This window comes from Fulmarus glacialis, unplaced genomic scaffold (assembly GCF_000690835.1).
Source record: "Fulmarus glacialis isolate BGI_N327 unplaced genomic scaffold, ASM69083v1 scaffold18910, whole genome shotgun sequence".
Taxonomy (NCBI): domain Eukaryota; kingdom Metazoa; phylum Chordata; class Aves; order Procellariiformes; family Procellariidae; genus Fulmarus; species Fulmarus glacialis.
Genome location: NW_009189851.1, coordinates 12,012 through 37,355, shown reverse-complemented (window position 1 = coordinate 37,355; position 25,344 = coordinate 12,012). Strand labels below are relative to the sequence as shown.

Genomic DNA, 25,344 nt, shown 5'->3' with positions numbered 1-25,344 from the left:
CTTCACGCAGCAGTGCCAAGTCGCAGTCACTTAGCCACACAGCCTTCCAGGACAAATTCGATGACTCTATGCTTGTCTGTCAGTAACCAGGGCTGGAGCTGCTGGATCTCACTGCCCTCCTAGGGCCAAGACTGGACCCCGATACACAGTTTGCCAGTGTTATCCTGCTGCGAGTTGCAGTGCTTGCAGTTGAGTTTGAGCAATTTTCCTGTGTAAGGACTGATCCACATACAGGATAACAGCCTACTTACGTTACCAATTTAATTCCATAATTTAGGAGGAAGAGATCTGAATACACTTGCCCACGCATGTAGGAGAAAAAAATAGTACCTGAGTGTATAATTAAAGACTGGATCATAACTCAGTTACTCAAGGAAGCAGAGCTGTGATTGGCATTTCCTAAATTTTGAGTGCTTGATTTAGCAACCTTAATGTGCTTTCAACACATTTAAATTTTTATGTTCTATTTCTGTCTATCTTTGTGAAGATCCTAGAGAAACTGTAATTTGCGAGTTTATACTGCAAGTAAATCAGAGGTTGTTCTTAAAGTATTTATTTATTAACTATTAACCATAGCCCACAGTTCAGCTAAATGGAGCAACCACGTAGGAAGAGACTGAAGTGTTACACTTCATTATACCAGACATTGTGTCAGTCAGACAACGAAGTGTGAGAGATTTCGCCCGTTCATCTACATGATGGAGGTCTGGGCTATCTGAATCTCCAGAAAGCCATAACATGATTAAACAAGTGAAGCTTTCCCAAAAGCATGATTCATTCTCAAATGTGCAAAATTAGCATATATCAGGGGACTGAATGCATCAGGACATCACTGATCAGTAGTAAGCCTTTTGTACGAAGACAATCAGTTTTAATACCGTTCAGCCTTCTAAATCAGGTGGCTTCTGTGGATCTCTGTACCACACATTAGAAGCCCATCTCACGTTTGTATTAATAGGTGCTATCAGCAGAGAGACAAGAGCTCGGCTGGACAGTGAAGGTTGAGCAGCTTAGCCTTGCTGTCTTTACATAAAGCTGCCCATCACGCCATTTCAGCATGAAGGTGCGTTGGCTGGGCAGCAGGCTTAGGGAGCTTGTTGTTTTGTTATGTTGTTAGTTTTGCTGTAGGAATGGTCAGAGAGCTGGTTCTGACGTAGAAGGGTGCTTTGTCTCAGCTGGACTGAATGGAAAGCAAGAGGAGGAAGTGATTTCCCTGGAGACCCTCCCTCTGCTCTCTGTTATAATGACAGTTTTCAGCAACAAGAACAGCGAATGTATGAACCTGATGAAACAAACATGAAAGTCAAAGTATTCCATACACACAAACAAGTCTTTGGTTAAAAAGTTATTAACTATATGTGCAGAGAGTTCATCTTGTAATCAAAGTACAGGTCTTTACTTTTAGTGCACTTTTAAATATAGACCTTCAAAATTAGTTTGGGGATCTATGGGAAGTCGGGAAGTGCTACTCATTTAGAAGTCGTGCAACAGATACTTTAACTTAGATGGCTGTGATCTGACTCTTTCACATCACAGATTAGTGCTGTTGAGTTTGCTGGGATGGTCATAACATTCACGTGCATGTTTTTCCTCCTTTCTTGTTTTCTTTTGACCAGAATCTTGACTCATTTTCAGGTGCAGCAAGTTGCAGTCTCTGATTCTTTTATATTTTTATTTTTAAACAAAATATGCTTTCAACAACCAGCTTGAATTATAAATCCTTTTTCTTTATGAATGACAGGGAAGGGAGCAGTAAAATAGTGACCACAGATGCTGTTTGTATCTGGTGAAGAATCAGCCTAATTATTTCGAGGGTTTTGTGGTACAGAAAAGCCTTTTTAACTTTATTATAAAGGGTGTCTTTGATTATATCAGTGATTCCTTATAACAATCTAGGCACTCAGTAATTATTGATAATAAATTTGGAAAAGGAGAAAAAGAGATATTTCTGAATTCTATTGTCTAGTTAAGGAGATGTAGAATAGAAAAGAACAAATACAGACAGGTAAGGAGATAGTTATGAGAGTGTTTTGAACTTCAGAGTATTTTCTTTGACATTTCAGACATTTTCAATGTTTCTGATTTTCACAGCCTCAGATTTTTAAGGCTAGAAGCCAATGTGATTTTGTCTGATCTCCTGCATAACACCCAGTATTCAAGCCTGTAAGGGCAATAGTGATTCTTTTGGAAGAAAATGCAAGAATTTATATCTTTCCTCTTGACTTTCTGAAAACATCCTCAAAAAAGTTTTAGGAGGCGAATGACTGCTATCATTTGCTTTCCCCTTGTGTGAAATCTAAACGTGTTTAGTTTTTACCAAGTGATTTTTATTGTTATTGTTGTGGTTGTTACTTTGACAACAGTGAACTACAGACTGACCTGATGCAGTAGTTTATTTCACTGGAAGCTGTGCGGAAAGTTTTTTGTTGTTCTTTTTGTGGAAGACAAGCTTGCAGTTAGCTGTGAAGATTTCTGTTAATTTTTGTAAACTAAATACTTCAGCTGAAAATTTCAGAGGAGCCTAAGAGAATTAGGAACTCGGAAAAATTTCAAGCCACTGAAGGCCCCAACTTTTCTCGATGATGTTCTGCACATCAGATGATGATTTAAACAAGTCTTAAACTATCATAACTAAAAAAAACTCTAGCAGCTGTTCAATAGATGCTAGGGCAGGCCCGTTATAAAATGTACTATGGTATGCCATAATGGTTAGGATACCAATATGTTCTATTTTTAGTACCATTGACTCAGTCACTTGAGTTCAAAAAATAAGCAGGGAACATCTGTTTATTGAAAGGATTTCCTCTATAGTAATATCTCTCTCTATTCCATCCTTTTAAAAATATTTCTAAACTTTTTTTACTGGTTCTTTTCTGAAGATAGTCCGATATATTTTCTAATATTCTGACACTGATTAATTTTGGTTTTTATTAATATCCAGTGCAATGAAAAAGTAATTATTGCCTGATGTTTCTTTAAAATTCTTGGGGTTGCTTTTGTTTTGTTTTTCTTAAGTTAAAATTGTGCAAGGTCCCTCCTTAAAGCTACTGTACCAAAGATTGTACTGCTGGAATTGTCAAAACAAATAGCAGCTTAACTGCTGTCCACGACTCTGGTCCAATATCTCTGTCAGAATATTTAACAGCTATTCAGCCAAATATTTGTAGAGCAGCTGTACCCCTAGTCGGACTGAGTCCTATTCCATCCTTCCTTTTAGCCTTGCCATATGATTCATCTTTCTTCTTTTAGAATATTAGTCTATTTTTAAATATTGTACAAGAAAGCAACAGCAAAATAAAGGTAAACACTTGCATATCAGCATGATACAATTCTATACCATTAAAGCAGTTTAAGTATTTTCCAGAATGGACATGTTTGGGACATGGTGTGAAAAATGAAGCTGCGGGGGGGAGGTACGACTTTTTGTTAATACTGGCAAGACCCCTACCCCATGAAAATATAGAACTTCACTTTGTTTCCTGAGGAAGTTCAAAAGCTTTTGCTTTTGCCCTCTGTATCACTGTATTTTTTTTTCTTCTCTGGGCATCCTTTCCTAGAGGTGCCCAGCTCTAGCTATCTTAGTTAAAGTAAGGCTCTGGCCGTATGTTAGCCATTATATTTATTCTTCATCGGATAAGGTTGCTTATTTGACTTGTTCCCCCTAACCTACTTTGCTGTATGACCACTGAGGACAGGGTAAAGAGATAACAAATATTTGACAAATAATTTAAATCCTAGTCTGTACTCTTTAAGAATATTCAGAATCCTGCTTTGATATGTGGTCCTCTTAGTCTTGTTGGGGTTTTGTTGTAGTGTACAAGTCTGCCAGCATAGAGCAGTTTGCAAGATCTGACCTATATTAGCATTTTCTTCTAGGAGAGCCATCCTTGTTTAATTTTGACAGATTACAAATAACTGACGCTGTAAGTTAGCTAATAGTAACCTTCTCTTCAGCTCCCGTAACCTGTAGTAAGATACATAAATAGTCATCACAATCCAATGCAAAACTGATAGTGTGAAAGTCACCGAGAAAGAAATATTACAGTGGCTAGCTGTGACGCTACCAAGTATGATTCATATTTCTGATCTCAGTCCAGCTACTAGTGGGCAGGTGTCCACATCACAACACTGACGTAACTGGCACAGTCTGTCCCACCTGTGCTGGAAGCCTGTGCTAAAAATAAAGAAAGAAATAAAAACGCAGTTTGGCTTGTTGTCATGAATGAACTAACTCTAGCCCATAAGGATTGTTATCTACAGGTTAGAGTAAAGACATTTCTTTGCACTATGGAGAAATTTGTGGTGTTTCCCCATTCTAATCACATCTGTGTAGGTAACAGTCTTCTAGTTCCAGGGTTGCCAGGCTGGTTTGTATGTTCTTGTGGTTGCCTTTGGGTGGTGGGAGAAAAGGTTTCTATTATTGTTGGTTTAGCCCTGATAAGTCATTGTGCTGTGATGGGGAAGATATCTTTCCCTTCTTTCACGTAATGAACTCTTTGGTAGTAAGGATGCTGTCCTTGGAAGGTTCTTTACTTTGCAGTGAAATGGAGAGCTCAGGAAGAAAGATTGTTTGGATTTATTGTTTTTATGAAATTATCACATGTTCTACTGCTCTAACTGGCTTTGTTTTGTTTCTTAATCACTGCAGTACAAAATAGGCTTTCTGTCTTTCCAGCACCTAAACATTTTCTTATTGCCAACCCACTAGTATTTTCAAGGTGTCTATTAAGGTATCTCAAGGGTAGAAAAATAAGCAGATGCAGAGGTGTTTGCAGGATCCCGATATTATTATGAATATACGCAATGTAGAACTACATTAAACAGATCATTTGAAACGCCCTTTTTGGTAGACATTGACTTTTAACATCATGTTTACGTTTTAGATGATGCTTCCTCTGAAAACTTCCCTTTGGCATTTCCAGAACTAGATCAGCAGCTGCAGGTAAACTTTTTTTTTTCCCCACTACAGTTCTACTTCACATTCACTAGATTTGTTATGATAAAAAAACTCTGGTTGTTGCACTAAGGTGAATAACATTTAATAAGACTGTATATTTCCATAGAAGAAAACATTGTCTTTTCAAGATCTGCAGAAAAATTGATTTGACATTTTTAATCCAATTGCAGGGAAATTACTAGTTTAACAACTTCATGTGCTTTTAAAAATTTTTTTTTACAATTCCTCTGCAAAACACAGCACGTACTGCTGCACTGCAATGAAGGGAGTTCTTGTGGTTTTGATGGGAGAAGGAATGAGCCAGGTATTATATTCTCATGCCTACAGGCTGCGCTAAGACCGGTATGATCAGCTTTCTCTGAAGCATTCCAAGAGAGTGCAAAGGTATATTCTGTAGTGCCATCTTATGTCTAATCTTGCGTAACTAAAGCCAGTCATCAGGAGAGATGAGAGCCTTACTCTAATTCATGCTGCATAGCCAGCAACCCTAGCGGTTGCCCTAGCAGGTATCTGCAGACAGCACAGGATAAAAGTGGTGAATCCTTTTGTGACAGGTCCGATTTATCAGCGTAGCACAATGGAGCCCCGATATACTGGACAATCAGATGGCAGTTGATGGCAGCTCCATGGTTCACCAGGCACAGAGCCAGTTCTGTATCCAGGGATTATTTCCCTTTCCTCTGTGGCAGTTCTGGAGTGTTTGTTGGCTTTTGTAAACTACTTCAGATCATCTGTTTCCCAGGAGCATTTAGACTTCCTCTGATATTTCAATATGAAGGCAGTTGTTTCCTGAGTGTAAATTGAGAAAGGCATTAGCAGACCGTGTTGTCCAATGATGTCATCCTTCCTGTCCCCATCTACTAATGAGACAACACTGGAGGGCTGCTGACTTAAAGGACTGACTTTCCTCTCCTGCTGCTCTCATCAAAAGAATGACTGAGGAAGGAATGGAGGATGACAGAGACTCTTCTTGCTCTATTGCTCTAATCCTCAGAATAGGGGCAGGTTCCTTAGGCATAACTAGGAAAGATTAAAGGAATGAATAGCAACTTAAGATTTGGGCTGAAAGGAACAGGGTAGTATGTTGGCCTCTTTATTCCACTGATCTTCCAGTGCAGCAAAGACGACTGATACTTTTTGCCCTTGGAAGAATTCAGTTTGAGAAAAGCAATATTGTTTTGTGGCTGAAGCACTGAATTGAAAGTAAAGAACGTGCATTCTGTTTCCAACTCTGTCAGTGACACGTGTGATCCTGGAGGAGTTGCTTTGTCCCTCTGCTCATCTCTGAAATGAGGTTAATAATTTTTACCTTATTTGTTAAAGAGCATTGAGATCAGCAGGTAAAGACTGCTCTAAAAGAGCAAAGTATGATTGTCATTACTGCTGTTGGTACATAAAAACAAAATTACTAGTGTTAGATATAGGTACTTTACAGGCCAAGTGATGATTTTTTTATTAGGACTTTTATGACCCATTTCTGGAACATATAATGTACTCTAAATGTGTAATTTCATGATAGACTGAAATTGCTCCTCTGGAAGCATTCAAGTCTGCTGGATAAATAATAGCCCTTCAGTAAAAAAGTTTTTTAAGTACACACTAGAGCAATTCCACTAAGTACGCCCTCTTGGTCTGTTAAGTACCTGACATTTTTTTCAAGGGAACCTTCCTTTACTCTCATGATCTCAATATGATAACAAATTCAAAGAAACAGTCAAAGGCTTTGATTCAGATAATGTTCTTTTTATTATCTTTCAGAAACTTTTTTTGGTAATATTGAGGTAGTTGAAAGGATAACTTATGAGGACTATCTGGCTGACTCAGCCACTCAGAAGTATAAAGTTAGTGGCAGTGCTTCATCCTTTAGCTTTTCAAGCTTCTGTGAATATTTATATTTAGATGCTTGATGTTCAACCAGAGGCAGTTAAGTCAACACAGGATTCTGAGCTGATGCAGAGGTAACAGGGCATTTAGCTTTAGCAATGAAAACTTGAATTTCCTTGCTTTTGTCAATCTGGATCACAGCTTAAAAATATAACTATTTAATGTAATTACATTATGTTTATACTGCTTTAAAATTTCAAACAAGAAATAACTGTAACAAAGTTATAATTTACCTATTTACATTTTCTTATTAATTACTTTTTTAAATTGCTATAATCCAAACTGCTAAGGGTGTGTCAGTCCTGTATAACATGTGGTTGCAATTTATGTTAATGTAACCATACCAGCTTTGAAACAGATAGCTGCTGTATTACAGAAGCAAACTACAACATGGGCTTCACAAGGACCTGCAGAAGTACTGAATGGTGGTGTCCCTTGTTATTCCATCCATGCTTTTCTCTGTCCCAAACTTAGATAGTATAAAGCAACACACGTGAAGTGTCATGTAAACGAACGCTTTAATCAACTGCGGCATAGCAGCCTGAAAAGCTTAAATTTGTAAGAATGCTGGTACATATTTTTATAATAAAAATATCACATCTAGAGCCGCAAGTTTTTCATCACCATGCCATAAATACAGTCAAAAGCATTTGCATTTTATTTAAAGAAGCAAACTATAAATGCAGGGTAGGTGGCTATATAAGAATAGGTCCTTTAAAAAAACAAAAAAGTAGTAACTTTCCAGGTTTCAAACATACAAAGGAAAATTTTGAAACCTGTTTTAAAAACAAACCAAACAAACAAACAAGTCAAATTAGCTGATCTTTGGGTTGGATTTTGAAAGCATCTTGAAAGCTATGTAAGTTCACCAAGTGACTTGGAAAATCAGAGCCTTAGAATTTTATGCATGCAGGCAGCAGACCACAGCCTGAGTACCAAGCAATTTGCACCTCTGTTTTAGGCTTCAAGCCCTTGTCCTTCTATGTTAGGCCCTGGCAGACAACTTGGCTGTTTGAGCAGAATTACCTAGTGTTCCCACTTTTCCTACCACGATCCTGCCATACCTACTCCCTGGGTACTGGTATCCGATGGCAGGGCAAAGTTCAGTGCAGCCTCCCCCTGACAGGGTAATAAGCCCTGCTGTCCAAGCACCGGCGCCAACTTTACAGAGGTAGAGGTAGGATTGGCTGGAGAAAGGGTATTTCTAGGAGACTAACTGCAAATACCTAATTCTCTATAAGGACTCTTACTAGAGGACAATCCTAGTTGAAAGTTACAGCTTCTTTCTGAAGAATAAAAATGGTCAGTCTAGTGTTCTGATCTACTAGCTAGGTTCAGACCAAAAATGTTGTCTTTTCCAATTACCTTTTTGAATGTTACATTTTTCTACTACTCATAGAGGAGGAAATTCCAAGAAGCAATTTGTATGAAAATAATATCAATTCTCTAACTCAAAAGTTTTGCTTTTGTTTTGTTCTGGTTTTACTGCCAAAAAAAAAAAAAAAATTAATATATGGTCAACCAGACACAAAAGCCCTACATATGAGAACAGAGCAGTTTAAGCTATATGCAGGAAAAGCCTGGTCTCTTTTGCAGCTTTATTATTAAAAAAACTACAGAGAAATTCCTGATATGCTACCAGTGAAACAAAGCTCGTATTAATAAACTTCTTGCTTTCAATTCCTTTTGTTTGCAGTATTGGAAATCACTCTCTTCCCACTGACGAGCAACACTTTGAATGAGGCTAAAGCACTTGCTTATTTGGGCTTCAGTGTCATTTCCCCCCGGCCCTTGCGTGAGCGGTGTGGTGGGCAGTGCAGCGAGGGTAGGCTTGCTACGTTTGTCAGTTTGTTATTGGGAAACGTTGACCTTTGTCTCGCGTAAAAGTTGGACTGAGCCTTGGAAGGTACTTCCTTGATTAGCTGCATAGTGGGTGGTGGCCCCTCAGACAGACGCTCTACTACGAGTTATCTGCTATATTTAGACACCTTCATCAGCCTCTAAGGCCTTGTTGTTTAGGTCACTGAATATAGAGGAAGGTATCTCGTGTTAAGTACCCGCATTACTATGCCCTGTGTGCTGTCTGTCCTCTTCCAGCATTTCCTGTGACTTGCTCAGTTCTCCTCCCTCTTCTCTGTCAAAGTTATTGCAGCTGGGAGTTTGATCTTGAAGAGGGAAGAGCACAAGTCACATAGGGCTGCACAGCGTGTTCTGTAATTCGTTATCATCCCTTCTCATGAAATCGTGAGCTTGAGAGAGGCATTTATGTCATATTTTGTATTACAAATCTGTTGAGATCAATGGAGTTAGATGACCATAAAATTGCTGCAACAGAGAAAAGGCTCTAACCATTTATAATATCAGTTTGTTAAGTCAAGGGGTAGTCTTTCATGCTCCGGTGGGAAATGTCTATACAAAAGAAGTAATGAAAATATTATGAAAGGGACAGTTTGTTGTGTGTGATACAAACATTTAGCAGAAACCTTGTTTACTCTGGAACTTTAATAGTGGAACTATTCTGACTGACTTCTGACTGCCAAGATTCTTGTTAGACACACACAAATTATTTTAGAAAGTTTAAAAGTATACTGTATTTTTAAATGGTATGCTGTATTTTTTTAATATGTATTAAATTCCAAGAGAATTCCTAGAGTACCGTGGTACTCTATAATTAGATTTGATTGCCTATGAACTTGATAAGTCTCCTGTAATGCTGCTGTGATAACTATGATCTTATTTTAGATTATGTAAGAGGTGGATGTTTACAAAGCTAGAGCATCATACTAAGGTTAGAAAAGAATGGAAAATCTCTCAGGAAAGGAGAGCAAAACTCTCAATTGCTCCCATCCAGTCGACTTGAATTGTTTGGAGGAAAGAGAACTGCTTACTTTCATAGTAAAACTAGACTGGACTAGATATATTCTAGACCAGATATCTGAAACTGGTTGAAGAGTTCCAGTTGCACAACAAAAGTAGCTGCAATGTGCAGCTATCACTTTTGCCTGGAATAATGTGGTTTCTTCCATCATGGAAGAGTACACAAGGCCATATAATGAACATGGGCCACATGCAAAATATTGGCACTGAACTTTCTGGTTTTCCAGAATAGTTTAGCTGAAAATTACCAAATTTACAAAACTTGAGACAGCACTGTTTAATTAGACCAGTGCTAAAGATTGCCTTCCAGGCGAGTCCACATGCTCAGCTGGCAAAACTGCATGATACAATTTTTCTTTAAACTTCAACTTTTTCAGGAGAAAGTTTTGCTTTTTTTTCACAGTAGAACCAAAAAGTAAATGCAAACAAATGAAGGTGAATTAAAAAATAAACTGTTTTAAACTTTTTAAACAGTTGGGTGACACTATCAACTATACAACTTTTGTGGATATGGAATGCTGATATTCATATGGCAAGGCAAAACACACTTTGTCATGTGAGTGAAGCAAAAAAAATACGGAAAACTGCCCTTTTGTGTTCCCCAGGAAAGATTTTAATTAGAACAGCTCCTTCAACCTGTCTTAAAAAACAGGCAGAACTGCTCAGGCTCTTTCTGTTTCTTCATGAACTGCCTTTGCATATCATCTTCCAACATCTTTCATATCTGGATTCCAAACAAAAATCTAAATAAACAGTGCATATGTCTTGTAAAGATGTACATACATGTGTGCAGTTAGGGAATAGCCTATAGCAGGATCTCTTAGTGTCTACTTGCTGGATTCTGTAGAAAGTTTGTCAACGTCATAGTGAGTTATTCAAGAAAATACAAGGAAAAAATCAGACCTTCTTGAAAATCGGGCATAGTAGGATAGGCCACTAGTATCACTGAAAGCTGTAGCTTTTGTACTAGCTTTGTGAACAAAATCAGAGATGCTATGTGTGCATATTTTGCCAGCACAGGAAAATGAGGATGGATGACACTGAAGCCTGAAATAAGCAGGATTAAAAGTAGCAACTGTTGCCATTAAATATAACTTTCTTTGGCAGGGGTGTTTTTTGCTTATGTAGCAGGTATGCTTTTATATATATTAATTTATGGACAGGCAAGATACTTCATGAAGTAACAAGCTCGGGCTGTCTTAGGGAGAAATTAAAGTATGGCTGTTGGCTTCTGAGTGAAAAAAATATATACTACAAATTGAACTTTATTAAGGCCTGTTGTAATTACTCACCTGGGTAAACTAGCAACTCTTACCAAAAAAAAAGTGTACAGAATTCATGGATGAAAAGTGCTTTGTACTGGGAATTCCAGTTCTTTTTCTCCGCCACGGGAATGCCATCAGGGTAGCATCTGCAACACTTCCCACGGCCTGGCCACAGGCATTCAAAAAAGTCATTCCAGGTGGAATGGGGAGCAGAGAAAGACTGCTTGGATAAGCTAGGGAAAATGGAAATTTCACCTAGGATGAATTAGAGGAATGCAGCTTTACCAAGACATCGGTCTTGGAAAGTATGTAAGAGCCCTCTATAAGAACATCTAAGGGGTAAAAAAGGTAGGACAAAGAACGACCATTTGAATGAAAGAGAGTGCTGGCACAATAAAAGACTATACACACCTGCCTTCAACAAAACCAAACTGGAAATTACAAAGATGTTTCTAATCCTCAGTGAGGCTCCTGGCCAGTCTTACAGCTGAGGCAGGGGACTTCAGTTTTCCTAAGACAGAACTGGCCAAGCCTGTGAATTGCAGGATTTGCTTCTGATATCAGGGGACTGGCCTCGCTGATTTTGCAGGTTCCTCCCATTCCCATTTAGATGAGTATGGGCTAGTCCAGGAACTGTTACGATTCTGTTATTGTTTTCTTTTCTGTGGGAATATGTTAATACTGTAAATGCCTGCTGGCTAGTTGGAGTTAGCCCTTTGAAACAAGCAAGTTTTGCCTCTGTTTCTGCATTTGTTTTTCAGGAGTTTGCTCCGCCATCTTCTGAAAATGTTTCTCTTGGTGGGAACAGATGTATCATTAATTCTTTGCACTCTTGTTTATGTCAAAAAAGTAGGCTGTTAGAAATGGGTAAAATAATTTCTCTGTGCTGTTGTGTTGGCTTGCATTTTCTGGTGGGCAGCAAAGAACTGACCAGACTTGTGTCTCTCCATTTTTCTTGTGATTGCAGTAGAGGTGTTTGTTAAATAATGAATGCATAAGCCTGTTGCATGTCCTACTGACCAGAAATTACTCATGGACACTGTAGGTACTATCTCCAAAACCTTTCTCAGAAACTTCAAAATTACGAAAGAGCAAAACAAATTGTCCAGTCATCTAGTCATATAAAAACATAATCAAATTTACATTTTATAGTAAAAATACACTCAAAATTGAAAAAAGTTCTTGACAGAGTGCTTAATAGCATCAGACAAGATTGAGAAGAATTGTATGAACAGGATATTAGTAAACTGTATCTTTTGTTGTCAGTTTATTTTGAGTGATAAAATATCAATGTAAGAAGAAATGACAGTGAAGAGGAAACAATAATAGGAAGGGGTTTGAAAGTCAGCAACTGGTTCTAAGTGGGAATTAGATACTAAGTCTCAGCATGACTAGATAATTTTTAGCTCTCTATATATATCTTTTGAGTGGGAAGCTGGAATATAGAAACTGAATGCTGCTTTAATTTTTAAACTGGTTTAAACCAGCTGGATTTGTGGAAACTAAGTTGGAAGCAAAAGCAAGGTTTTTTTCTTTTGAAGTATCACTGTTTGGGGACTTTCCCCCTGGGTACTGTTCAAAATTGTTTTATTGTGACACATTTGTTGTTTGCTGATCTCTGGTAGATACCAGAGATGCTACTTTGGCTCACCCTTGCATTCTTGGATTAGAGCACCGAGACTTCTATATTCTGTCTTGTTAAATTTGTGGTTATTATTTGGGTGGCTATATGAATGGTGCTATTGCTCATCCACATTGAAATGCAATTAAAAGCCCCTTCCTAGGGACCAGATTCATCAAGTAATGGACTGCCCTTTCCCTGGGGTCCCAAGTTCTCCGAGCTCAGAGAGAATAAAACAATGTGCTGTGAAACAGTTCTGCCACAGCACTTTTACATTTAGAACATGGAAAATGAGTGTCTGTTTTAAAATTTCAGTGGGGAACCACATATAACCTACAAGTACTTGCAAGGTCCATACATTAGTTACATCTGTGCATTGAGGTACATATGAAGCCAACTTACCCTGCCTTCTGGATAAAAATATTTTTAATCTTTGTCACTGAATATGCTTAGTAAAATTTAAATTTCCAGTTTAGCTAAAACAAAGGTTTACAAGGTCATAAATAGGAAAAGTCCGAAGACTTGTGCTTTTCTTTTCCTAACAATGTCATTGAAGGAATATTATACTACAGAGAAGAGTCAAAGTAAGACAACAAGAAATAAAAAATAATCTACTTATATTGTGAAAGGTAATTGGATGTTCTTTAACTGGACAGTAAAGGAACTATTTTAAGTGCTTCCTTTTGCTTCAAACAGGTGGCTCAAGCATGCTATTTGGAGTTCATTTACAGTCAATTGATTCATGGCTAATAACTTAAAAATACTACACTTCCTGAAAGTATTATAGCCAAAATGTGACAGTCAAGCCTGAAGCCTAAATTAAGTTGCATTCTTTTTAAGGAACAAAAAGCACTGACATTTAACCAAACTGTATTTTCAAGATCTTGGTTGAAATTCATATGAGGAGTTCCAGGACAGAGTGGTTTTATTTGCCATGTTTATTACCTCCAGTGTGCATTGAAAAAAAATTAAAATCTTACTGCAATAATGTCGGTATTTAGGTTAGGAGGTACAGTGCTTTTGCCTCCACTGTGTCTTTTTTATCTGATTTTTTTTCTTTTTTAATTGCTATCATCCTTCAACTCTCAATCTCACCTGCACCTCTCATGGAAATTTAAAACACTTTGCAAATATAGCTGATATAAGTCTTATAACATTTCTGCTAACTAAGTACATCCCCTTCTTCTACAGGAAATAGAGATGCAGAGGAACTGAGTATGATCTTGAGCAAACTACTTACAGCTTGAGGCATTTCTGGGATAGAACCCATCGTGAAATCTTGGCTGCACTGGAGTCAGCAGTAAAACTCCTGTTGAGTCCAGGAGAATCAGCCCCAGTGTCCCAATTCACGGTCCTGTTCTATTTAGTAATAAGCTGGAAGAAGCATTGTGTCTGTGAAAAAAGGGGTGTTTAGTCAATAGCTTTCCATGTCTTTTCTTCTCATCTTGCAGAATTGGAGAATAAGAGCTTGTTTGCACTAAAATTATGCTTCTGCTCAGTGCTGCAGTTTCTGCAGTGAAAACATGCTAATGTATTTTAGCGGTCTGACCAATGCATCGACTTTAGCATTTTTATATCACTGTAGCTAAAGAAGAGGGAGGTAAGGGAGAAATCTTTCTTTGAACAATCTTTGGAGATACTTTGCAAAGTTGACAAGGAAAGTTCTGAAAATCCTTACACGGTTTAAAAGTTTATGCATATTCTTATGCAGGGAAGTGGTTTTTTCCCTTCCGTGAAAGACCATCACTAGGAATTGGGGGTTGGACTAGATGACCTTTAAAGGTCCCTTCCAACCCAAACTATTCTATGATTCTATGAATATTTGGCTGTATCCTGCAGTTAGGGTGAAAAAAAAATCTTCAAGTATTCTCACAGGAATTAAGATAAATATTGTATCTTTCAAAATATGTTTTTTTTCCTAATATTTCATTCAAAAGCAGTATATATATTTTCTTCTTCTTTTCTCAAAGCCGCTGCCTCCTTGTCATGACTCTAAGGAATCTATGCAGGTGTATAAACAGCACTGCAAAATAGCAGAAGAGTACCATGAGGTCAAGAAAGAAATTGCTCTGCTGGAAGAAAGAAAGTGAGTAACTTTCCCAAAGTATTTACTGTAGTATATTGTCTTTGTAAAATCCTGTTTTAAACATGAGGGTTTCACATGATATTTTCTGACCCTATACCTCTGCCTGTCGGTCACAGTACAGCACAACAGTTAGGCCATTAGTCCATAGGATCAACTGGGACCACTAAGGACACAGATTTGTCCTAGCTCTGAGCCCTCAGTTATACAGATGTCCCTTAAAACTTTCATTGACAGCCTGCAGGTCACATAACAATCTAGTTCAGCTGGTGCGAGTCCCCTTTTTAGTTTTAGGGTTTTTTTTTTTCAATTTATCTTTACACGTTTTAATGAAGAACATAATGGATCCTCAGTTAGGTTTAAAATACTTGACAATATTAGTAAACATTTTTCTGTGAGGTGCATTGTCTCTATGTACATTGACATTTTAGGTGTTTGTATCCAAAGTGCATAAGCTGGAGACTCTTTTTCTTGTCTATGGCCTATACTCATACCCCTGCCATCTTTGCATGACTATTAAGTGGCAAAGTGCACTCTGTGACTCTCGGTCCCTTTCCACAAAAAACCTGAAAAAGAAATTCAGAGAGAGGAAAGAGGGTGAGTAGTGAAAGTTTTTAATAGACAATCAACCCCAAGGAATAACAGGTACTGCTAATTAAACTTTCCCTTTCAAATGCTTTTTTATTTTTACATTCACACTGAAGGTGACTTCAAGCCGTGTTGCCTTCCTCAGGGAGAGTTATCTCAGTGTTGATCTCTGAGACGACTTGTGAAAATGAAGACCACACCATCATTCTTCCAAACGCTGCTTTGTATATTACAAATATTTGTAATATAGCAACAGGGATCGAAAGAGCTCTGTTGCAGAGTGAGCTTTGAGTAGAAGGTGGACCACTGTATCTGTTTCATAGCAGTCTTCGTACAGTTGACCATGCAGTTCAGCCAAGTTTGCATCCATGGGAGTCTTCAGCTGCAGAAGCAAGCTGATGGGAGGGAAGCTAGTAAAATCCTGTAGTCTTACAAAGATCTCCTTGAATCCAGACTATATAGGGTAAGAAAGTGAACCCTGTCTCTATCAGGGTTGATGACTACAGGCACAATATAGTTAGTTGTTGCCTGAAGTGTCGGAACTGGTTGAGGTTTCCCACTACAAATCTCTTTCCACTGTAGGACCTGCATGGCACTCAGTTGCTGACAGATTGGCACAGAAGTTAAAAAAAAGAAGAAAAAATAACCAAACGAGATTAACACTACATTGTCCCAGTGTTTGCATTTGATTTATCGTTAATTAAACTTGGCCAATCAAAACTAATTGGTGTTTTTAAAAAGGTGTAGAGAAGATAATGAATTCACATAATTTTGCAATGATTTGTTGAATTTGATAGTCTAACATAAGCTGCTTACGTGTGTATTTAGCAACCAAGTGAATTCAGTGGAAACCATGTGTATTTGTCTTGTCTGAAAATCCAAACTGAATATAAACGATTCAATGGTTGTTTAAGTGCTTAATTTTAGATGTGTAAACTCAAAAGGAAGCCTTAGATCATTTGGTTTTTAGAGTCTACTAGTACAAACGCATTATTATTACTCACACATCCCTGAATCAGTTATGCACATTTATGAAGTAAGTTTGGAGCCCTTGAAAACTAGACTCACATATATATTTTTGCATTTACTAGAATGAAAAAAAATGCTGTTTGAATGGATTTTCGTTTATCTATGGCGTCTGTGGTACTAGCTGAATTAGAAATATTTTGCTCCTTGGAAATGGCAGATACATGCACAAAATTGTTTACCTCAGCTCAAAACTATTCTAATCAACCTCTGAGCCCAGAAGTCAGCCTCTCAGCAGTGGTTATTCTGGATGAATTAAGGGGCTTCAGGCTGGCATTTGCCTTCCTTCCACCAGTGGATGTCAACACTTGAACAATGTGAGGAAGCTTCCACCACTGCTACCTTTGCTGAACCTGTTCTGTGGATAGAAGATTTCATGCCCCAGTAAACATATGTTGAAACAAGAGTGGCTGAATAAGGCAGCAAATAGAATTATATTATTGTGATTCTTATGTGCCTTCTAATTACATATTTGTGGCCTAGATATTCACATGCTGTGTAGCTGTGAAATGTCTAAACATGACAAATATCAGTGCAGTACCTTTCACCACCTTCCAGATCTCTTAATCTGAAGAAGTGGTCCTACAAGCACTGGGATTGAAGATGCTTTATTTCCTACAGGTTGGTGCACTGTGGTAATAACAGAATTTTGAAGTTTAAAAAGCTGAAAGTACCAACTGAAGCTTTTTTCCTCCATATGGGAACTATTTATGACCCCTCCCTCCAGGGAGATTCTCCATTTTGTAGTATTTTGGAGGAGGTCCCAAGATACTGCCTTTCCTCTTTGGGGTGTCTTTACTTTCTGTAGCAGTCTGTTTTTATAAAACCTTCCAGAAACTAATTGGGACCTCTTCACCGCATGAAGTTTGGTTGAAATTGGAAGGTGGATTAAAAAGTTATTGGGACAAATATACCTTTACACAGATGTAAGCATACACAACCTGAACACATTAACCTTGATTTTTATATAAAACTAGATAGAAAGGGAGTATAACTGTGGAAGTGAAGGACTAAGCAAGAAGTAAAAGAGAGTTTTGGTCTAGTGATCATGATTTACATCCAAAAACATTCTCAACAGTTACAGTTTGAAAGTTAAAGGAAGTTTATGGGGTAGCATATGCTGAATGAAGAGAAGAGTGGACTACAATGGCTGGGGTGGCATGCGTGTTGAATATTCCATTCTCAGAAGGGAAGGATCTTTGACTTTTCTAAAACGTCTGATGAGATGCACAGCTTTTAGCCTCAAAAGCAGTTACAATCGAATTGAAAAGCTGGAGGTGTTTGCAGCTTTCTGAAATTTGCGCCTGTTGCAGGTGTCTTTATCTTCTACATTTGAATTTGAACGTATGGAAATGATTCACAATTGCCTAATACACCTGCTATCTATTGTCTATTTCTTTTAAAAATTATTTTGATAAAATGGACGAAGATAGAGTTTCATCCCTTTTAATAGGAACAAACAATTAGTGCAGTGTTCTTCAGCATACATTTTTACCAAAGGCAACCAGAAGTGCTTGTTGGATGGTGCCCCTGCCAGTGCTCTGAACTTCCTCTCCACAGATCAACTCACCTGTGGAATTAAAATGTCAAGTCCCACCTGGCAGTGTCTGTACCTGTGGTGCCTACTAGTAGTACACTGTGCACACAGAATACTGAAGACAACGATAGTCAGGAAAAGAGCAGAAAATGGATTGAGCAAATATTTTTTATTTGTTGGCTAGGAGGAAGAAATAATATTAAGTTAACCCGGCATAAATGTCCGTACAGGTATTGGAGCTTTTTAGTAGAACGAAAAATGGATTAATATTCATTCTACTTCAAACAATTTTTGTTCCATCCTCCAAAGTTCAATGTAACCTTTTACACATGAAATAATACATGCAGGTATATTTCTAAAGGAGGCATCTTTAAGAAATAGAAAGTTGAATAACATTGTTTTAAAATAGTCAAAAACATTTTCCCTTTTGCAACTTTTTAAAGGCTTTTAATTCTGCTTAGCTTGACTTGTCTCTCACTGTAGTGTGAGGATCAAGTATGGCCGAAGTATAGAAAGGCAGTGGTGTGAAATGACAAGGGCTGCTTTTCATCAGGGCAAGAACAGAGCTTATTTTCCCCTTTCTCTTGTATGCAATGTAGATGGCAACAGAATGTAGTAGGCTGGGAGTGGGAAAGAAGACAACAACTATTTCACAGGAAAATGGCAAATGTAAGAGAGAAAGGGAGGTTGCAGGTTCAAAGAGGGGAAAATCAAAGGACAAAGCAAATAAGAAGGGGAAGAGAAGTTACTTGGGAAAAGAACAAACAAGAAGGAAGAAATTGAAAGAATTTAAAAGAACATTGGGCAGATTTTTTTGCTAATACAAATCATCATACCTTGCTTTGCTGTCTTCACTCAAACTCTTCCCATCTATGCCAGCAATATGTAGTACAAGGGACAAAATCACTCTGGAATGGGAGACATGATCAAAAAGAAAGAAAAGGGTGTGGAAGCGAGAACACACCACATTTAGGTCATAGAATGTAATTTAATTTATGTTCCAGAAACACACATGTATTTCCATAACAGATGTTTTTGGGTATCTAAGTTTGGGTGAAAGGGATGGGATGGCTGGTTATTTTGAGCACTTGTTATATTGCTATTACTAGATAATGACCCTGGATTATGTAGTTAAATATTAGAGTTGCCATGGTTGCTAGCTATATCTTTATTCTTAGCACTGGCTGGTTTTCTCTTTTTCCTCCCCCAGACAATTCTAATATAACTCTCCAAAAAATATCATTTGACCACCACCTGGTTTAGGATCACTTCTTTTCTTTGTCATGAATATGATTTCTTTTCCTTCTTTTACACACATTACAGTAGACATGCAGTGGAGATGTCTGCTTAATTTTGTGGGATCCTTCCGTATGCTTTTGCATGCTCTCATGACCATAGGACTGTATCTAAGGTCTCAAGTCCAGATGGTTTCTGGAGTGTCTTTCCCAACACTGTTGAGATAAACAGTCTTCAGACTTTCAGGTACTGCAGAAAAAGATTGCTATAAACCATAAAGGCAACCTTTTATCTTAATAATTTTCCCATTCTAGTCCTGATTTTTCATCATCTCACATGTACTTGCCAAATGGTGGAAATTACAGCTTTCCTAATACAGAGAGAAACCTCAACTTGCCCTATTGCAATGATGAATATTTACAGACCTTTTATGTGCTGGCATCCGAGAAATACTTTCATTTACATTAAAACAGGCTGTCTCATTGTTTTAAAAATGAATTAGTAGACTTTGAACACACAAGGGCAGTCTCCTCAGACAGCAATTACAGGGTCTCATGATTCCTCCTGACGTGAAAGCCATGTCAAATATGGGAAGAGTAAATGACCTTATGGCCACCAGAACACACAGACACATGTTAGCTGGGAAGAAATGTGTAGTACCCCACATGCATGATCCTGAATACATTGTTCACAATGGGGGAAAGACAAGTCTGCCTCTTTGCACTGTGGAAGCTGTTTTCCTTGAGTCCAGTCCATCTCCAAACACACTTATCTCCAGATAGATTTATCTGCTTCGTCTGTCACTTTTCTTGGTATTTATTAATTGTGAATATTACTGTAAAGGAACTCTGTTCTCTGCATGGTCAGTCACTAAGGCCAGGACAAGAGAAATAATTTCCCTAAGACCATGCTGGGTTTTTCTCCTGCTCTGGTATGGCTTGTGGTGTATTGGTTTATGATGCAAATCACACTGGTCTTCTCTTCCCTCTCCAACACCTCCCTGAAAAAGAACACTTGAAGTGTACATTACAGATTGTCTCAAAGCTTCAAGTACCTCGGCACCATTTTAGAAAATACCTTATCAATGCTGTTAATATTTAAACTCAGGATAACCATTAACAGAAAACACAGATTACACAGTGCTAGATCTATTTATTAAGCATCCATAACAAAGGCTAGATGGTGCAAGAGCTTAGTATGGTGTTCTTTAACCTCTGGAAGCTAAGTTCAAATCCTGGATTAGATCAGAAGCAAATGTTAGTTACTGTCCTCATCCTTTTGTGAGCTTCGTAAACCACACCATTCATAACATTTAGCAATTCCCTGGTACTCTAATTTTAGATCTCTGTGGCAGGCTGGCAGTATTTGCCTGAAACATCACCCTACCCTGTAAACAGGTGTTGATCCTGATGGGAAGGGAATAAGTAGGTTCTGCTGACTCAGAAGTGGGCAATTTTACTACCTCAGTGCAAGGAAAGTGCTTTCTACGAAGGAGGTCCTAGAGTGTGGACTACAGCAATGAGTATATTTTGATCTCAATGCATTTATATTTTGTTTAAGAGCAAAGTTAAATCCCAGGGGAAAAAAAAGTTATCTGTGCTGCTTGAGTATTACTGGAGAGCAGCACGAAAGCCATGCCTGCACATAGCCTCATCTTATCAAATCAGGACTGACATTCATTAATAGAGCTGTCTGAGTTTGCACACTGTCTGTCTGTGCCACTCCTGGCTCAAGTCCAAATAGAGTAGTCGGTACCTTTCTTGTACACGTACTAAAAGTCCCCGTGGAAAAGATTTACCTGCTTTTAAGATGCTGATTACTTATTAGTGTGTTCATGGCATCTCCCTTTAAGAACCTTGTAAGTGTAAGAAAAGTAAGGAAGAATGATTCTGAATTAATTTGTTTGGAACACTTCTGAGTCAACAGTCTGTAATTCGAAAGAGCTTAATTTAATCCTTCAGTCCAGCATTGCATCAGTAGAATAATTGCAAAGAAATATTGCTGAAGCTCTCTTTTGGTCCTGAGAGACAAAAATCTTCAAGAGGAAGCCCTAAGAGACTGAAGTGATTAAAGCTGCTGGACTTGTAAAATCTCATTGTCCTTAAATGCATTTCTCACTCTCTAAAGCATACGTGCAATTATTCCTTTGTGGCCTATAGTCCCATTAATAGAAACTGGAATATCGAACTGTCTAGCAAGATCAGTTCATCTTGGCCAATTTTAAAATTGGTTGATCTAGTATGGCCCAAGGAAAGAGAAATGAATCTGTTAATGGCTTGCTGCTTTTACAATTTTTACAACTGTATTGTATCAAATGTTAATAGAACTCTGCTGAACAAAAATACGCACTTGATATTTGCTCTTGAAGACTGATTGAATATACCTTTCACTTGGTGAAAGGAAAGAGAAGAGGCTTTGCTGCAGCATAGCTGCTATGCATTACCTCAGTGGTATAAAGCAAAGCCAGCATCTTTAGCTACAGGAGGGTTTCTATCTACTGCAACTTTTGGGTGACTTAAAATTGCTGTAATGGCTGCTAACTCTTCCCTTCTTGGTTTTTTTCTTTTGTATGGGAAACACAATTGGGAGAAATCCTGGGTGTGCCAGGGATCTCTTATACCTTGTGACTCTTTGAACTGCAATAACTGTGACTGTAAACAGTCAGCTAAACCATGGGCAAACTGTGCTATCACTGACAGAGGAAGATCAAACCGATCCTAAAAGAAGGCCAGATAGAAGTGTTTTTCAAACCCCAGGTGCTCACAGTTTTGCTGCTGTAAGTGGTAGTTTTGCAGCTATAAGTAATGCAAGTGATCAGCAAATACTGAAAAGTTAACATTTCATGAATACTCTGACCTGTGGTGATAGAATTACTAATCTGTAGGAATTTCCTGTCTGAAAGCATTGGTCTAGCTTGACAAGAGGGCTCCTTTAAAGACTGCAGCAAAAGCGCTCCACTTTGAAGGCATTACATCTTCCCACTGATGATCTACAAGCATTGTTTTGACATGACTGAGAAATAAAGTCACAGGGCTATGAACAGTTAAAGATTAACTAATCTCTGAGATAGAATGATCAAAAGAACTAAGAACCTTTTAGAAGAGACTTCCTGTAGCAGGGGTGAATAAATGATTTGATTTAGAGGGGGGAAAAGGCAGAGGCCAGGCTAGCCTGCTGGGTAACTAAGTGGAAAGCGATTAGATACCCCATGAGTTACTCATGCCTTCAGCGTGTTTTAAGACCTCTTTTATCTTAACTTCTGCTGAGGTAATTTCACTTGATACTATACAGGGGACTCCAGCTGCTGGCCAGCTCTGGGAACACAGGGCACTGTGTGGCTCCATCCAGAAAGAAGCAATAGCTTGAATCCTCCTGTGTCTGCTCTTAAAAAGACCATGAGGGGTCAGGTTTGCAGCTCTATCACTCTTCCTCAGCAGCAGGGCTAAGGTCTAAGCATAAACACATTATAGAAACAATATAGAAAGTTCAGATTCATGTGCCTAGTATTTACTAGAATCATTTGTCTTTGTGGCAGAAAAAAAGGAAACCAGGTGTACTTCACAGAATTTACTGATAAAGCTAACCAACTGAACAAAAAAACCTTTGCTCACTTTCAAATATGTTTGGTATTGAGAGAAAAATAAATTGTTATTCTTCAGGCAGAATATTAGCAGGGGGTCTCCAGGAACTTGATTCTCCCCCGTGAACTGCATGTTCAGCTCTTACTGAAGTTAGAGATACTTGAAGGTCCTCAGCATTTTGCAGGCTTGGTCACTGAACAGCAAACCTCTCAGAGATTTTGGCAGCTTCATCTTTTAAAGGGAAAAAGAGGACGCTAACAAATTAATTTTCTAGGCCTCTGTTTCACAAGAGCTCAAGTAATACCATGTTAACAATCTATAGTCCAGCTTTAACCTAACACACGATGACAAATTTTTGCATACTGTCATTTTTAATCTTTGGTTTTTTTCATAACTGTCAGAAAGGAGCTGATTGCCAGGCTGGAACAAGTGGAAAAAGAAAGCATGGATGCTGCTCAGCTGGCTAAGGAGTACGCAGAACTGACGGAGGAGAACCGAACACTGAAGCTGGCCCAGACGCAGTGTGTAGAGCAACTGGAAAAGCTCAGAATACAGTACCAAAAAAGACAGGGATCCTCATAAATCTCAACTAGCTTATGTGAGGCAGTTAATGCAGGAATGGTCCTGTGCTGGAAAGAGATTTTAAAATAAAGGTCTGTTTAATATGTTATAATACTTTACTACAGATACAGAGTATGTAGAAGTCTATATTTGATTTAATGCTTGCCAGCCAGTAGCTTAATATAATGGATATTTCATCCATTATATAATGGATATTTTATTTCAAGTAACATAATTGAAGTTAATCTATCCCCATTATATGTTCTAGTAGATCAGGTTTCTTTTCTAAACATATTTCTTCCAATTTAAGAAGATATGGACACACTAGAAAATGATATAAATAGTCTCTGTGTTGGGAATTTGGACCATACTAAGGCATACAGCAGGGACAATGTTAATATATGGAATACATGTATGTTAATTTTAGTTTGGTGAAGATTTTTTTAATTATTTTCCTCATGCCTAAAGTGTTTGGAAGTTATCTTAAAACGGATCTCCTCATGGGTAAAAACTGTACTTCATTATCCCATGTCAACTTTACATTGTTGTATAAAATCTGAGAAATTGCACATTAAAAATTGAAGTAACGTAATTATTTTTTATCAAACGAGTGTACTGCCAGTAATAATTTGCAAGTTATGAAACTAAAAGGAAACAGATGAGGTCAAATTTTCCTTCCTCAAGCGTAAAGATAGCTTGAGAGTCTTTTTATTGTACTTTTTGGCACGCAAGAAATGAAAAATTAATATATGAATACTACCATCATAGTTTCAACTGAGAATATGTCAGTAAAAGTACTGTGAGGATATTTTGTTCTTATTTTCCGGTCTGTTTTGAAACATAAGTGGCTTTAAGTAGGGACAGGAGTTCCGTGACATACAAACAACCTGAAAGTAAAATGTTAGTTTTACTTCCTCTATTTATCCCTGTATTTTCCTAGATCAATTGAAAATTCTTTGTTATACTTCCATTTCTATTCATACAGTATTTTTTTCATTAAAAGCAGATATAGAAAAGCCATTTTATGTTCTGAATATTCTTAAATCACCCTGTATTTTTAACTCTGCTTGACAGATGCAGCTTGTTACGTCTTCATGAGGTTGGAATTCAACTTGATATGTCATTAGTACTGACATGTGTCTTAGTAATTGAAAACTATGAACTTAAGATTTCCGCCAGAACTTTAGCTTTGATGATTATCAGCAATCTATTATAAAAATGCCATTTTATGTTAATCAGAACAATTCCTGGGGAAGTCTTTTGGCACCAAAATGTTCTCCAGTAATTCCGGCAGCAAAGGGGACAAAAAAATACAAAGCTGCTCCTTAATTTCTCTGTGCTACCTACCTGCAGTATTCCCTGTAGCACAGGCGTGAAAGCAGGCTCTGTGTTACTGCAAGCACCTGACATTGCAGTAGGAGAGTGCGATGAGGTAGGAGGAGAGGACAGCCTTGTCTCCACTTCTCCTCCTGAGCCGCCGGGGCAGGGGCAGTGTACGTGCCCGGCACTGCTTACTCCCTTACCCTGGCCAGTGCAGAGACGTGAAGGGAAATCACCACTCTGAGGTATGTGCTTTCTGCTCCACAGGCAGTATAACGCTGTATTTGTTCCTCTTTCAGAGCCCATTGTTATCTGAGGGTCCAATTTGCACTGTATCTTGTGAAAGTTGGAGAGAAAAAAAACATAATGAATGAAAAACACTTGGGATGTCAAGCCTGGGAGTGCTGGAAAAGCCTTGTCCGAGTTTTGTGCTGATGGCAAACATACACTGTACAGATTTCACAGTTTTGCTTTGAGCACAGGACACTACAGAATCTGGGATATATTATTTTTCTCTGTATTTATGTGTTTTCAACAACAGGATTGTCATTTTCAAAATTAATTTGTTGATTTAGTCACAGATTTTTCTATCTAGCTTTGAAAACGTCAGCCAGTCTGGTGATTTCAGTGAATTAATTGGAAACTGCACAAAGTACATGGAATTATTTCATCAGCAGACTGGCTTTGGATGCTGATGGATTGGACAGCAGAACTTTACTTACAGATAACTTTGTTCACCTTGAAATTTTCTATTTAAGTGCAGCCATTATGTTTTAGATGTCAGAATAGTATCAGATCATACTCTCTG

General features: G+C 38.0%; 1 protein-coding gene across 2 annotated transcripts in view; it reads left to right on the top strand.

The window, feature by feature from the left end:
- Nucleotides 1-24,231, top strand: part of MAP3K7CL (MAP3K7 C-terminal like) — a 31,369-nt gene extending 7,138 nt beyond the window's left edge. For both annotated transcript variants that reach the window (XM_009583710.1, XM_009583702.1), the window contains 3 exons: nucleotides 4,884-4,942; nucleotides 14,575-14,690; nucleotides 23,057-24,231. In XM_009583710.1, coding sequence (XP_009582005.1) covers nucleotides 4,884-4,942; nucleotides 14,575-14,690; nucleotides 23,057-23,237 — 356 coding nt within the window. In that variant the 3' untranslated portion in view covers nucleotides 23,238-24,231. The remainder of the gene's footprint in view (nucleotides 1-4,883; nucleotides 4,943-14,574; nucleotides 14,691-23,056) is intronic.
- The last annotated feature ends 1,113 nt before the right edge of the window (nucleotides 24,232-25,344 follow it).